Below are 16,318 nucleotides of genomic sequence, written 5' to 3' on the forward strand. Positions count from 1 at the left end.
AAATTAATCTGAATTTTTTCATGGCAGTCAAGTATCCAACCTGAAAATTAAACTACAGTGACCTAGAATGCCATTTGGTAAATTACTCTTTTAATACATTGATAATAATCATTTTTATTTATAGTATAGATAGACAACATACTTTTTAAACTGTGAAAACTAATAGGAACAGCTTTTCAAAGGTAGCTTTCTAAATCATGTTCATCATCAAGGTGCCAATTTGAAGAAATAACAGGTTTAAGTTATGTCAGACTAATGTTGGTGATAATAAGAATGTTACATGAAAAAATTCTTACATTTAGTTCCTTTTAAATTACATTTGGAAATAATCTGACTGTTACTGTTAAAAATGAAATGGACATTTCATATAAGTTAGTCCCAAAAGCTAGGATTATCTAATGTTTAGATACATATTTAGAGTATGCCCCTCTCTGTTGTAGTATTTAATTAGCTAAATATAATACTTCTCTCTGAACTTTTGTCCGAACACATTTATTTAGCAAGAAAATTAGGTCAGGGTTATTATAGTTTTAGACTGAATTAGCTGGTGAAAATATACTTTTGGCTATAGTGTTTTATTTGTTTGTTTATTTTTAAATAATAGGATAACCTAGATACGTTTTCTGGTCGATACTTTCATATATTGTCAGCTCTTCTTCACCTACATCCTCCTTGGAAGTCCCCAGCCATGTCAAGATATTACTTAGAATTGTTTCAGTGTCCAACTTGTATGAAAGGAGCATGGTCTCTAATAGAAGTGCTTATCAGGTAAAGAATTTCAAATACCAGGATTTAATTTGCTTTAGTAGTTGTTATGTTTTTTAGATATTCATGAAAGAAGTACATGTCTTTCAAAATTTAATGTGTGCATGAATATAGAATGAGTGGTATTTATTGTAAAACTCATAAAAAGGCCATGTCTAAGTTGGTCATGTTTGTCAGTCAGTTTATTTAAAAAATAAATATTTATTCAATGCATGAAATGGATTCACAGGAAAGCCAAATCATTATTTGGTCTTATTTTTTTAACAAAACGTTAAGTTTGCATATTGTTTTAAAAATTAATTTAAAAAATTATTTTTGAATATGAATGTCATCATCAAACTTTGGTCATCAAAAATATAAACATTTTTAACTATATATAACATTTAGTGTTTGTTTTTTTCAGCTAGAAATTTGAATTTTGAAACTGAACTTACTGTTTGTTGACTAAATATGTCATCTCTTATGTGTCAGATGCTTCTTTTGTCTTCCAAATGTTATTGTCTCCATAAATCCTTCCTATTTCTCCTTTCTTCCCAATAGAATTAATCATTTTTCCCTTTTCTGATACCTCTCTGTTCCTGATAGCCTTCCTTTAGTTGGGAAGTACTTTCTTTTTATCCAAGTGTTCAGTTTTAAGGGGTCCATAGTATTGAGACAAAGAATACTTGACTAGCCAGGCAAAGACTAGACATTTGGTTATCAATTTGAGATCATAAAGATTCACCTACCATCTTTGTTGTGATATATTTTAAGCAAGCGAAACTGCTGGCTAGCATGCATTCATTCATTCTTTCAACAAATGTTTGTTGAATACTTACTGGGAACCAGGCACTGTGCTACATTTCAGGGATAAGAAGATAAATATAAAAAACTGTTCCTGCACTTTTGAAGGTGACTGGAATGTAAACACAATTCTAATACAACAGCACTAGCCCAGCATAGGTATAGGATGTGAGGATATATGGTTTATGTGGCTGACATTTTTCCAAATCTTCCTGATTTCCAAATCTGTTTCTTCCTACACTGTCACTGCCTTTATTTTAAAAGTCATAATTACTTCTTATGTAAACTATTGCTGGTTGATATTAATCTACTTTTTAATGTATTTCAAATATTTTATAATATGCATTTCAAAAAAGAAAAGAAAAGATACTATAATATTCATCTCTGGCAGTTTTCAGATAAACTGAATAACTGAATATGAGCATGGAGGATCTTCTAGAACAGAGCTATTAAGGATCTTGCTAACCTGAGAATGTGGTATTCAAAAAGAAGTTGGGGAAGGTAGAGACAGAAGTAGAAAGTTAGAAATATATAATTAATATAATTGACAGTAAAGTTGGAAAATTTTGTAATGAATATTGCTGCCTAGACTCTCTCTCAGACCTGTAGTTCTGAGTGATATTATATTCTCTTTTAAAAAATACTGTAGAACTCTGCTGTCCAGCCCAGTAACCATTATCACATGTAACTATTTAAATTTAATTAAGATTAGATAATTAAAAATTTAAGTCCTCCATTGCTCAGCTACATTTTTCAGTAGCACATATCCATCATCATGGAACATTCTGTTGGGCAGGACTACTATAGGGGATAGATAGAAAGAAAATAAATGCTGAATTTTTAGAACTCTAAAAAATGGCCCTAAAATGACCTTCATTTTACTAAATAATGAATAAGAAAATTATCTTGAATAAGAGAATGGTTATGGAGAATATTGTAAGTTAAGAGTATAGCTGGTAATCTGAATAAAAAGGATTTAATGAAATTCATTATTTTTTATTCTTTGTCAGTGATATAAAGAGTATAAAGGGAGAGTACCAGATGGTTGTTAAACATTACAATCATTGGAAAAGAGAAATTAGATCTGTATTATTAAAAATGTAGTATTATGAGATATTTGACATGGTTTAATTTTTTAAAGGAAGAAAATATTAATAAAATTTTATTAAATTTGCTTTATATTTTGTTGAAGCAAATGTTATTAACATTCCAGTAATACCCTGAAAAATATTATGTCCACAAATTACTCAATAAATAGCTTGTATTTTTGTTGGGTTCATGTTTTTCAGGTCTTGCCTTTTCAATGAAAGTTTCTGTCATCAAATTTCGGAAAATATTACTGGCTCTAAGGTGCTTTACCTGACACTGCTCAAATTTTTCTTTAATTTAATTGAAAGTGAAGTACGCCATCTGAGTCAAAAGTAAGTTTTAATCACAACCCCACATTTTTTTATATTTATATTGTTTTACGTACCATTTTTCTAATCATTTATATACTTTTTTTTTTTTAGATCACCTAGTTTTCTAGTTTGAAGTAGATTTATTTTTAAAACATGTTTCTAGACATAGTCCTTGAGTGGTAGTACAGGTTTATATACTCTTTTTATGTGTCCTTAGTTCACATTCTTATTTTTCACTAGCTTATACATTTGGAGAGGGTGGAGTGTTTTTACTTTTCACAATTTACATATTTTATAATTTTTTAGTAATTGAATGCTTAAGTAAAAAGCTATACTAGGTTTTAATGCTGAATCTGTAATATTCTTAAGTTTCGTTTATGCTCTAAAACTTAGATTACTAGGTGTACTTGGTGGCTATGTTGAACTCAGGCCATATTTTATATTGTCCTTTATTAAAATTATATATTATAATTTTTATGTATTATGACCTTTATTCAGAAATTACTAGCATTTTTTTGTTTGTTTGTTTACTGACAAGATATTGTATCTAATAACTATAGTGATCAAATTGGCCATAAAGATACACATTTTTGTTCATATTTTCATTAGGTTGTGTGACTGGTCAGATTCTCAGAGTCTGAAAATAACAGGAAAGGCATTTCTCCTTGAAATCTTCTGGTCAGGAATTGAAACCTCTGGTCTTTTGACCAAACCAGTAAATATGCTTTTAGAGTGGACTATATATTCTTACAAAGAGAAATACAAGTCTAATGATGTAAGTATGATTAACTTACAAAAGAATAATTGTTTATGAAAAAAGTACATCTTTGAATGATGCATCTTTTTCTTCTCTTTATTCTTTGAATTACTTGAAAAAAATTAAAATGAACCCAAACATATCAATGATTTCTATTTAGTTTGTCTAGTTTTAAGGGAAAAGGTTTTTGAAGACTTGTTTCTTTGTCAACTCAAATTGGATATAGGAACTAGGGACAGTTATTTGATCTTCAATGATAAGAAATCTATAGTTAAGTTGCTTTTGTACATTTCTATTCTTAAGGAACCTGTGATTTTATATAATTTTTTTTGTGTGCTAATAAAAATTTCTACTTGTTTTTAAAACTACCTTTCTGGATGTCGAGTTTTTCCTGAACTATTCTTTTATAGGCAGATTTTGCCTGTCATTCGAAATTTAAAATAGAGTGTGCTTTTAGTGTATTATCCATCTGAAGGGTAGTTGGGAAAGTTAAATACAGTAAAATATGTAAAGTGCATAGCAACATACTGTGCCATAATTTGGGTGCATTATAAATATTAATTACCTTTTCTCCTTTTCAAAATGATCTGCCTTTGGGTCTTTATTATCTACATTTTGTATGTTATATCATTAATTTCTGCTCATATTTGTTTAAAATGTTTTGATTTTTTTTTAATTTAATTTATTTATTTTTGTTACAGATGTTTCTCCTTTTTACCCCACTGATTCCCCCTTCCCTCTCCCTCTCCGCCCTCTCCCCAGCTTTGTTGTCCATGTCTGTTGTTCATGCACACATGCATATAAGTTCTGTGGTTTATCTCCCCCTCCCCCCTTTCTGGGGATAAAATGTTTTGATTTTTTTTAGAGAGAGAGGAAGGGAGAGAGATAGAAACATCGATGTGAGAAACATCCCTTGGTCACCTCTTGGTCACCCCCTACTGGGGATTGGGCCACAACCAGGGCATGTGCTCTGACCAGGAATTGAACTGGACCTCAGTCCATGGGATGATACTCACTCCACTGAGCCACACTAGCTGGGCTTTTTCTTTTTTTATTATTCTTTTACTGTCTCTTCTACTTGAAAGTTTGGATCTTTTTTTTTTCTCTTTATTTCTAATACACAATATACGTTGCCTTTTGAATATACCTTGAAACCCATCCCATAGGTTTTGATACTTAAGGCTACTTTTTTTTTTTTTTTTCAAAGTATTTTTTATTTTCAATAATGAATTCCCCTTTGATCCAAGAAATATTTTAAAAGTGTTTTACAACTTCTAAATGGATGGGTTTTCTTACTGTTAATGGATTTTGTTTGTCTATGCTTTTGTTGTTAATTTCTAATAGTGAATTTTGGTTAAAAAATGAGCCCTATATGATTTCTGCTTTCTGAAATTAACTAAACTTTTCTTTTTGACCCCTAAAAGATTAGGGGCCAAAATGTTCTCTGTTGTCTTATAGTGTTCTCTATCACCTGTTAGCTCAAGCTTGATAATTGTTTTAATTAACTCTTCTGAGTCTACTTTGTGGATTTTTAAATTTTTTTTTGTAGCAGTTTCTGCTTTATATATAGTGGTGCCATGTTATTATTCGTGACTGATAATTATCATTATTCCAACTAGGTAATATTTTTTTCAGGAACAGTAAGTGTAGTAGTTAAGGTGAGGAGCTCTGATGTCAAATGCCATAAAGTATATTCCATCTTAAAAGTAAGGAAAACTCTTACATTGTTTCTATTCTAATAATCCCTCTGATCCACTTTTTCTCTAATTTTTAAGTTCCAATAAAACTAATATTTCATCTCCTCTATAACTTGTGTTTTTTACTCTTATTTATATTTTTAATTTTTGACTATATTTGGAACATTCTGGATAATGCCTTTTCATCCAATTTTTGGTTCACTGTTCTCTTTTTAGCTGTGTCTAATATGTTGTTAACCATAATTGTACTTTGAATTTTTGTATTTTTTCCAATTTTAGACATTTTTACTCCCAAATTACTGTGATATGTTTTTATGGCTTCTTGTTCCCTACAAAACTTTCAGGGTTTTTTTTTTTTTTTCCCTTGAACATGGCAATAATGGTTATTTTATAGTCTATGTCTGATTATTCTATATTTGTAGTCTTTGTGGACCTGTTTCTATTGTTTGCTTCTCTTATATCCTTTCTATTCCCCTTCAAGCTAATTATTGTTTACTATGTGCCGTAAATTGCTTTCAAAAATTATAGAAAAATCGGTGGCAAAGACATAGAATATCTTCCTCCAAAGAGAATTTCTATTTGCTTCTGCTAGGTGCCTATGTGTATTACCAACTTCAGGACTGCCGTAATACAATATCTAGGTTGGAGGGTTTCTGGATAGTCCAGGTGAAGTACAGGGCTACAACTACATTTTTTTTTTTTGCTTCTAATTCACTCTTACTCTGAGGAGGTGTTAGGTCTTTAGCTATGACTTTTATACTTCTTTTTCCTAGGCTCCAAAAATCACACTTCGGTTTCTCAGCTCTCTTTCTGGGGTTAGCAAAATGTTCTTAGGGCAAAGCTTCACTTGGCTTTTACCTTCTCCCAGATCTTGGCTTAGCAGTTCCACATAACTTTCCAGAAGATGTTTTACATATTTTATTCAACATTTTTAGGTATCTTCTATAATAGGGTTTATCTGAATTATCTAGACCTCCGTTATCAGAAACAGAAGCCCTTACTGGCTTTTAAATATTCTATTTAGGGGATGTCTGAGGCATGCTTAAAAGAGGAAAAATATTTTAATGGCCCTAATTTTTTTTATTAATATTCAAAAAGAAAAATTACTTCTATGTGCAGCTACACTTTGTGATCAAGTAATCCTGTTATATAGCACCAACCAGCTGAGTAGCCATTTTCTTATACATGTATCTGATTTAAAAAGAAATATGATTATACAAATGTGTATAAATTTAAAATAGTCAACAGAATAGAACTATCTACACTTCATTGCCAGATGAGGACAGTACTTATAAACTAAAACTAAAAACATTATTAATGACCATCTGCCTTTGTATGTACTTTTTAGACAACAGAATCATTAAGGATAGAAAATATTTCCTCATTTTGACATTTCTTTTTTATCCATTTGATTGTATAAATGAAATGGCTCATTTATGACAAAAACAATAATAAAACCAACATTTTCACAATTTACTAAATCACCAAAGGACTATCACAGATAAGAATTTACTCAGGAAATATTGAAGTAAATAGTAACATATTTATACATATTTAACTTGAAGATTTTTGTTCAAATTTATAAAGTCAACATATTTGTAAAGCAATCTGTAGTAAATTGTAGCATCAGTTGTAACATGAGAACTGGTTTTAAGCTTTGCAAATTAATATTTTATTTATCATTTTCATTGCCTAAGTTCATATAAACTGTGTTTTTATTATGTTACCTTATCTGTTAGATTCATTCTCTGTACTTAATTAAATCTTTTTGGCAATTTCCAATTTCAAGAATTCCATGCATGTTCACAGACATCATTTTCTGTGCTGTAAAGCATTTGTTTCTTGATTTGCTGAGTTGAAGCATTCAATTTAAGTCATTAGCTAAACAGAAGTCCTCAGTTTATGCTAATATTGTTTTGTCATGATGTCAATCATCACATATTACAGAGTGACACCATGGCAGTGAATTTCATTGTCATTAATCTGAGAAAGCTTTGGGCTTTCCTTGGCAAAGAGCAGAAGTGGGCTGTATCAAGATTATTGAAGAGGTACAAATTTTACTAAGCTTGATGGTTAGTCCTGTTTCTTTGTGATGTCCTTAAGTTCTATTTCATGATATTTCTAAGATTAGAGGTAGAAATGGAACCTAGTTTGTATTTAAAGATAAGGAACTTAAGGCTAAAGAGTTTAAGTAACTTATTCAATATGTCACAGCCTGTTAGGGCAAAGTTTTACTGGATCCCATGTCTACTACAGCATATGTTCTCTGGTTTCCTTCAAATACAAGTGTTTAAAACAGAAAGAGACACAATGTGTGCATTATGTTTACATCTTTCTGACAGAGGTACTAGAGGAACAGTGGGATATTCAATTGCAGTGGAATATTGTAGAAAGCCCTACCTGGGAGTCAGGGAGCCAAGATTCTAGTTTGTTTTATACTATATGCTAGTCAATTTTTGGAAGATTGCCAAGTTTCTAAACTGGAGATTATTTGTAATGGCTGATAACAGAACTGTATTGATAGACTGTCTGAATAAACTTTAACATATTGATGGAGGGGTTCTGAGGTAAATATATGTCATGTATGCAAATCGTGTTGTCTTTCATTTTTTGGTTAATTCTTAGGTATTCATGTTCTATTCTTTCAGTTTTAGCAAACATTTCAGAATTTCATGACACTTATCTCTTTGGTGGTTTATTTGCCATTTTTCTCACTAATCTACTTATGGAGCATATATATATCCACCGCACTAGAAATAATAACATTGTTTATACCCTGTTAAAGTTGCATTGACTACAATCCATAGTAGAATGTCTTGGCCTTCTGTTTATATTGAGTGCCATAGTTAAAAATATAGTATAAAAGGATCCAAGAATCTGGATTTGATAGTGTCTTTTTATATAAAATTATCTATTATGGATGTGTGCTATGTGTTATGTATGTTAGCTAATGGCACACGTATAAGAATAACTTTGGCAAGATCTTTGTTAATCATGGTAAAGGAACTTCAGTTATTTCTTGCAAGTACCACAAGGCCTACCTATTTCTAACTGTTTAATAATGGTAATACCAAGGAAAACTGAATATTAAGCAATATCGATATGTCTTTGTGGTATTAGGTACATGTGTACATAAATTTGTGTAAGGAAAGTGGAAAAGTCCCAACTGGTTGATTTTATATTATTTTTAATTGATGGGAGTGCTGGATTGTGGTTTTATATGAGGCTTATTAGCTCTGTGGTCTAACCTCACTTTTCTCTATTTAGAGGCCTATGACCAGGGATCTGAAATGATCCTGATTTATTATTCACCTGAGCTGGGGATTACTTTGAGAAATTAAAATCTACCAGTCTCTTCCTTCCTGGGTAGTGTCATTGCCGATATTCAGATACACGTTATATTGGAAGGAATGTTCTGTGGCATGGATCTTGACACTATCAATTTGCTTGTTTAAATGTAGATTTTTCACTCTCCTCTTTTATGTTCTCTTGATAACTTGAACCATGAGAAGTAAAACTTGCTCAGAGTGATCATGCACACATTGGCTTTACAAGGAATGAAGTTGGCTTCCTGCAAAGTTTTTGAAATCTGGCTAAGACCCAGTGCTTAAGGAGTCAGTTCTGGACAATTGCGAGGTTTGGACTCTCCCCGGGCACAAGGGAGACACTGGCACTTTTCCAGCCTGCTAGAGCCAGTCCTGCTGCTTGCTTCCCAAGTCACACAGCTATAACTGCAAAAGCTTAAATCCAGCCCTCTTTTAAGGCAGGAGAAGAGATGGGGCTGACACCCACTCATGAATCCTGGGCTGGCAAGATAAGGTAGTAGTCGAGGTTCTATATTGTGGCCCTTGCAAATATCAGAGGAAGAGCAGTGCTTCCCTAATCATAAAGCTTAAAATCCTTTTGGCCTCATTCTTCAGAGTCTTTCTCCCAGATTTTAATGTCTAGCCCTGATAGAATACAGTGTGCTTTCCCCAGTGTGATAGGGCAACAGGGGATTGCACACCTGCTAAGGATCCTGACTCTGTGGACTTTCCCTCAGTGAACACTGTTCGGCATGCCTGATGTATGTGCTGCTTGAGCATTTGCTCTTGTTTGCACAACAAACCAGAAAGAGAACTTCAGTTTTGAAATCATTTAATAGCTTCTATGATAATGAATGATACTCTAATGAAATACAATAGGAATATACCTGTCAGAATCTTTTCTGCTAAGGTCAAAGGAAATAAATCCAGTAGTCACTGAGGGTTCAAAGTGCTAGAAATTTCTGTCACTAATCCCTTATTAGGCATGGTATGATGGCAGAACTTAGCAGTTATAATGTATTTGGATACCATAATATTTATTAAAACCTTTTCACATGCCTTATACCCTACTGTTAACTCAGTGATTTTTCTTCATGTCTAGACAACAAATACAAAAAATACAAGAATTTCAATGACATAGTTTTAATGTCATTGGGAAGAGTATATTCAATCAAAGGTGTTTAAAAATATTATTTCTATACCTCTTCATTTTTACCTTTTATGTATTGGAAAGATTTTTAAATACTAGGGTAAAGCACACGTATTATAAGTAAGTTTTGCATGCCTTGCTATAAGAATGTAATAATGTTTATTATAGAAGTAATAATATAAACAGTATGCATACTATCGGAACTGTGATCTTTATATCTCTAAGGTAGTGATATTTGATATAATTTAATTAAAATTTGAATTAATTTCTTTACAACAAAGACTAATCTTAATTGCTAAAGCTTTTTTATATATTGTATTTTTCAAGTCCTTTTCTGGAGAAATGTAAAGGTTAATTTTAGGTATAAACAGTAGGGATGGCTAATTTTTTAACTGATTTCATAGAAAGAGGAAGGAAGGAATGGAGAGAGAGAACATTGATTTGTTGTTCCATTTATTGATGCATTCATTGGTTGATTCTTGTATGTGCCCTGACCAGGGATCGATCCCTCAACCTTGACTTATTGGGATGATGCTTCAACTTCAACCACTTAACAAATTTGGCCAGGTCCTAATCAATCAACCTCTCTCTCTCTCTCTCTCTCTCTCTCTATATATATATATATATATATATATATACACATATATACATATATATATAATTTTTTTAATTTTATTTTTCTTCTTTAGTTTGTTTTTTATCACCATTTATCCCCCAATACCCTCTTGCACCTCTACCGACCCCTATACCCCCCACTATCACCACACTTTTGTCTGTGTCCATTAGTTTTTTCTTTTTGCTCAATCACTTCCCTCTATTTTTCTAATAGTCATTTTATAGTCATCTACTCCTGCTAACAGAAATCCACTGAAGCCAGTTACTTTCTCACTGTTTTAATCGATTTATTGCCTGACCGATAAATATTTGACACCATTGGATGAAGTCATCTAAAAAGTTTGTTATAAGCTATCTATATATAAATCCTGTTTATTTGTTTAATTAACTGTTTGTCATATAGCGATACATGGAGATATAGATAGGAAAGGATGGTAGAGGGAAGGAAGTAAAGGGAGAGAATTGAGAGAGGGAGTTAGTTTGCTAGGATTCTTAAGAATACTTTATATTCTTATCATACTCTGTGTTTTTTAAATAGTTAAAATATAAGTAGTTCAAAATAAATACTGATAGAATTCATATATTTTAATAATATTTTTTTCTTCTTAATGTTAGGTCTTTAAACATGAACTAGCTTACTTGTTGACTGGAATTCTTGGAGCAGCAATAGATTATTGGATCTTCCTTGGTCTCAAAATGGGTAGAAATGTGATGCGGCACATGTCTGATGACTTAGGAAGTTATGTTTCCCTTTTGTGTGATGGTAAGTGTGTCTATGTTTTGTTTGTCTTAGACCCATTGTGGAAATTAGTTTTGAGTTTTCTTTAGGCAGTCTGTAATCTTCAGCATATGTTCATGCGAAGCTTTCCTTGACGTATTTACACACACACACACACACACACACACACATACACATATATTGACAATATAAAGAGGAAGGTAAAAATTACCCATAATGAATGCTCCCACACAGATAACCACTGTTAAGCTTTTAATATATTTCTTTCTAGTATTTCTAAGCATTTCTACATAGTTGAGCTCATACTATGTATGTAATTTTATTATTTTCCTCCAAATGTTACATGAGCCTCCCACACACATACATCATTTATTATTTTTAAATATTTTGATGATTGTATGAAAATTTAAATTAGATTATAGCATAGAAAATAGTACCTGGAAGTAAATTATTATATATAATGTTCCTAATGTTTTCTTTAATTCTACAACTAAAAATTAAAATTAAACAATCTTGTGCTAGCAGACATTTAATCAGACAAATTTAAAATCAGTTTATTCTAATTTTATTAGAGAAATAGAATACCCATTTATGTGTACTGTTTCTGAATCTCAGATGGTAAGAACTCTTCATTATCTTTAATACTTCTAATTAAGTTGAGGAGAAGTGTGTCTCTAATCTTATCTGCGCCATATGAACAGTTCCTACGTATCTTCTTGAATGAATTCGTAACAGTATTAAAAATGAAATACATTGGCCCTGGCCGGTTTGGCTCAGCGGTTAGAGCGTCGGCCTGTGGTCCTGAGAGACCCGGGTTCGGTTCCCGCTAAGGGCACGTACCTCGGTTGCAGTTTGTCCCCGGCCCTGGTCGGTTGTGTGGGTGGCAGCCACTCGATGTGTTCCTTTCACGTCGATGTTTCTCTCTCTCTCTGTTCCTCTCTCTCCCTCCCACTCTACCTGAACAAAAAATGGAAAAATATCCTCGGGTGAGGATAAAAAAAAAAAAAAATGAAATACATTGAATCAGAATACTTACTATATTTTTAAGTAACTTGGGTAATATCACTAGTTATAACATTTTTCCTATATACCTGTTGCTATATAATTTTTCTTATTATAATATAAAAAGCTGCTACTATTTTTTTCCATTGAGTCTGGTAATCTAACACATGAGCATGGATGAAGCAAATAGATGTAATAAAATTTATATATATATATATATAAATTTCTTTATCTTTCTTTTCTTTCCCTTATCTAAAGTTTTCTCTCAAATAAATGGGGGGAGGAATATTATTTAAGCAATGTGATGACAAAACTCATTTTCACGTGCTCACCTTATGAAAGGTTCTCCCTAACTCTTTTTGGTCTTCAGAGTTAGGGAGGCTTCCATAAGACCTTATTGTATATTCCTCAACTTCAAAGCCAGTGTAGGAAACTATGAAACCTTTCTTTCTCTCTGTCTTTACTTTTGTAATCCTAAATTCCTAAAATAAACATATTTTAAACCAAGTGAGTTTTCTGTGGCCCTCAAATATAAAAGATGATTTTTGTAAACTTAAACATATTTTAAGCAGCCAAGTAAATATTGTTTTGTTACATGTGTTTTAGTGTCTCCTGGTTTTATATAAAAGAAAAAGTTCTTAAAAAAAAAATAAAAGAAAAAGTTCTTGAATATGCTGTCAATCACTTTAATTCTTTGTAAAGGGAATCTAAAGTAAGAATCCAGGTTATAACTGGGTTCAGGATTTATTCAATGCTGCCCTCTGCAAAGTGAGGTCTCTTCTTACACTACTGAGGTTAGAAGATTTTTATCTAAAGCACTTTATCTCCTTTTTTTCTCTTTCTTTTTCTTTGAGCTGAGGGGTGATTACTGTTCCTTTTGTGGAGTAGCTGTCCTTTGTTGCATGACTTTTTAACATTTCTTAGCTCAAATTCAATCTTCCTTCAGAACCCTTTCTTATTTTTTTCCCACCGTTCCTACTAGGTAGTTTTTCTTTTTCCCTCCCACATTTTAGATACAGCAGAATTCTGGCATTATTTGCCAGCATGATAACTAAACATTCAGTTAAGAAGATTCTGTTTTCATTCTATAATGGAATCCCATTTTATTTTGGCAGTTTAGGACAGGATTAGCAGTGACTTTAGAAACTATCAGTGTAGTTGTATGTGTTGTTTCCAGTATGTATTGATTTCCTTTAGGGAAAAAAAGTATGAAATTATGAGCCTTGCATTAACAGAGTTCTGCTATTAACAGGGTGTATCAGCTTTAGTGCTTTCTTTACTCATATTCTGAGATTTCTCTTCACTGTAAAGCAAGGTGATGTTAACCACTATTATTCTCAGTTTTCACATGACAAATTTAAACCCAACAAGTTTGAGCCTGTAACTGACTTAAGCTAAAATTATACTTTAACATTGCCATTAAAATCCTGTCAACCAACTGAGTGATTATTTTGCTCTTCAGGATCTGTTTGATCACTAATTAAAACTCTAGATGAGATTTAAACTATATTCCCTGTTTGAAAAGTATGTGTAAGCCTTTCCTTACCCTTCTCAAAACACACACACAGTTTGTTAGGCTCCAATTTAGGCTCCTGATAGGCAGTTTTTAAAAATGTAACATATTTCTCAAAATAGTTCAAATTAATATCTTTCTAAATTTTTGTTGTTACTACATTTTGATTTTTAACTTTTGTCAAGAGAAAAATCAAGTGAGCAGTTTACCCTAAGATAGCAATAGCTTTTCTAATGCTAACATGCAAAATTAAAGTGTTTATTTTAGAGTTAGTAGAATAATACACAAGATGTTCCAATAATGTCCTTTTTGTCAATAGTCAATATCTTAATGAAGAACCACTTCTTTTTCTCTGAGAATACTCTCTTTGTAAAAAAATAAATAAATATATTTGCATTATTTTTCAGCTACACTGGCCAGGGCAGATATGCTTCTTTTTTTTTTTTTAATGTACATGACTAGAGATTTAATGTTCAAAAGATGATTCTTCAGTTTACTGCTTTCACAGTAACAGTCTCGAAGGTTGTGAACAGTCTGTTGTAATAAAAGGTTGTAAATAATTTCTTTTTCATTTTCAATTCTTGCAAACTACTTCTGTTGAGGCCATTTTGGAAAGGGTTATTTGAATTCAGCAATCATGTCTGTATGGGGGCATGTGGGCTCTACTTGACATCAGACTGGAGCTGTTTGCCCATATGGCAGTCTGCCACAAGGCAAGAACCTCAGGTCTCTTTAGTCAAGGCAGTTTCTTTCTTAGCCTGGGCACTGTTTAAGTTTTAGGCCTGATAATTCTTTGTTTGAGGGGAGGGGGTGTTCTGACCTGTGAACTGTGTATTGTAGGATGTTTAGTGACACCCCTGGCCTTTGCCCACTAGAAGCCAATAGCACTTCCCCAGTTGTGACAACCAAATATTCCAAATGTTCCTTGGGGATCCCCCACCCCCTGTTTAGTACATTGTTCCTTCACACTTCAGACATAATCCAGCCCCTAAATGAAAAAGAAACAGTCAAGGACACAGGACATGAGAGCCTGAATCCTTGGGGAAGGCATCTGAGCAGGACAGGACTATCATTGGGGGTACCTGACAGCCTAAAGGAAATCAGCCCCTGAGTGGAGTGGTCAAGTTTTATACTCTACAGTCGACCCTCGTTTATCACAGTTAATCAGCTCCAGACTCTACTACAATAAATGAATTTCTGCGAAGTGGGATGCCTGATTTACTATACAGTCGTCCTTCGCCACTTCACGCTTCGACTTTTGCGGCTTCACTCTATTGCGTTTTCTTCAAATGTAGTATACGTGTATATTTATATTATGTTTATCATTCTGTCCAATTATTTTTAATTATGTGGCTTGTATCATAATTCTATTGAAAAAACTAGTGGTTTTTTTGTTTTTTAATTTTAAAGACTTCTCTTTCAATTATAGTTGACATTCAGTGTTGTATTAGTTTCAGGCATATAGCATAGTGGTTAGACATTTATATAACTTATGAAGTGATCCCCCTAATAAGATTAGTACCTACATTACACCATACATAGTTACTGCAGTATTACTGACTGTATTCCTTATGCAATACTTTACATCCCATGACTGTTTTGCAACTGCTAATTTTTTTTTTTATCCTCACCTGAGGACATGTTTTTATTGATTTTAGGGAGGAAGGGGTGGGAGAGAGAGAAACATCGATTAGTTGCTTCCCATATGTGCCCTAACCAGGGATCTAACCCGCAACCTTGGTATGTGCCCTGACTGGGAATTGAATCTGCAGCCTGTTGGTACATGGGACAGTGCTCTACTGACTGAGCCACTCTGTCAGGGCATAACTGCTCATTTGTACCCAGCCCCACAAACTCCCTCTCGTCTGGTGACCATCATTCTGTTCTCTCTATTTATGACTTTGTTTCTGTTTTGTTCATTTATTTTGTTTTTTATTCCACATATAAATTAAATCATAGTTTTTGTCTTTTCTCTTTGTGACTTATTTCACTTAGCATAATACTCTCTAGATCCATCCATATTGCAAATGGCAAGATTTTTTTTTTTTAATCCTCACCCAAGGATATTTTTCTATTTATCATCAGATAGAGGGGGAGGGTGGAGGGAGGGAGGGAGAGAGAGAGAGAGAGAGAGAGAGAGAGAGAGAGAGAGAGAAACAGAAACAGAAACATCGATGTGAGAGAGACACATTGACCGGTTGCCTCCCCATGACCCAATCAGGGCCAGGGATGAACCGCAACCCAGGTACGTGCCCTTGACCGGAATCAAACCCGAAAATCATTGATCTATGGGCCAATGCTCCAACTGAGCCAAATGGGCCAGGGCAAGATTTTATTTTTTTTTTTAACAGCTGAGTAATATTCTATTGCATATATGTGCCACTTCTTCTTTTTTTTCTGTATGCACCCAGATCAGGGATCAAACCCTCAACCTGGGTATGTACCCTGACTAGGAATTGAAACTGTGACTTTTTGGTGCATGGCATGATGCTCAACCAACTGAGCCACACCAGACAGGGCTGTACCACATCTTTATCCAGTCTTCTATCGATGGACACTTGGGTTGCTTCCATATATTCAGTATTATAAATA

General features: G+C 33.0%; 1 protein-coding gene across 3 annotated transcripts in view; it reads left to right on the plus strand.

Annotated features, from left to right (window-relative positions):
- The window catches only part of SLF1 (SMC5-SMC6 complex localization factor 1), a 62,917-nt gene that overhangs the window by 32,732 nt on the left and 13,867 nt on the right, over positions 1-16,318 (plus strand). For all 3 annotated transcript variants that reach the window (XM_036279229.1, XM_036279228.1, XM_036279230.1), the window contains 4 exons: positions 605-768; positions 2,838-2,969; positions 3,558-3,723; positions 11,088-11,235. In XM_036279229.1, coding sequence (XP_036135122.1) covers positions 605-768; positions 2,838-2,969; positions 3,558-3,723; positions 11,088-11,235 — 610 coding nt within the window. The remainder of the gene's footprint in view (positions 1-604; positions 769-2,837; positions 2,970-3,557; positions 3,724-11,087; positions 11,236-16,318) is intronic.

The sequence above is a fragment of the Molossus molossus genome, unplaced genomic scaffold (assembly GCF_014108415.1).
Source record: "Molossus molossus isolate mMolMol1 unplaced genomic scaffold, mMolMol1.p scaffold_m16_p_3, whole genome shotgun sequence".
NCBI lineage: Eukaryota > Metazoa > Chordata > Mammalia > Chiroptera > Molossidae > Molossus > Molossus molossus.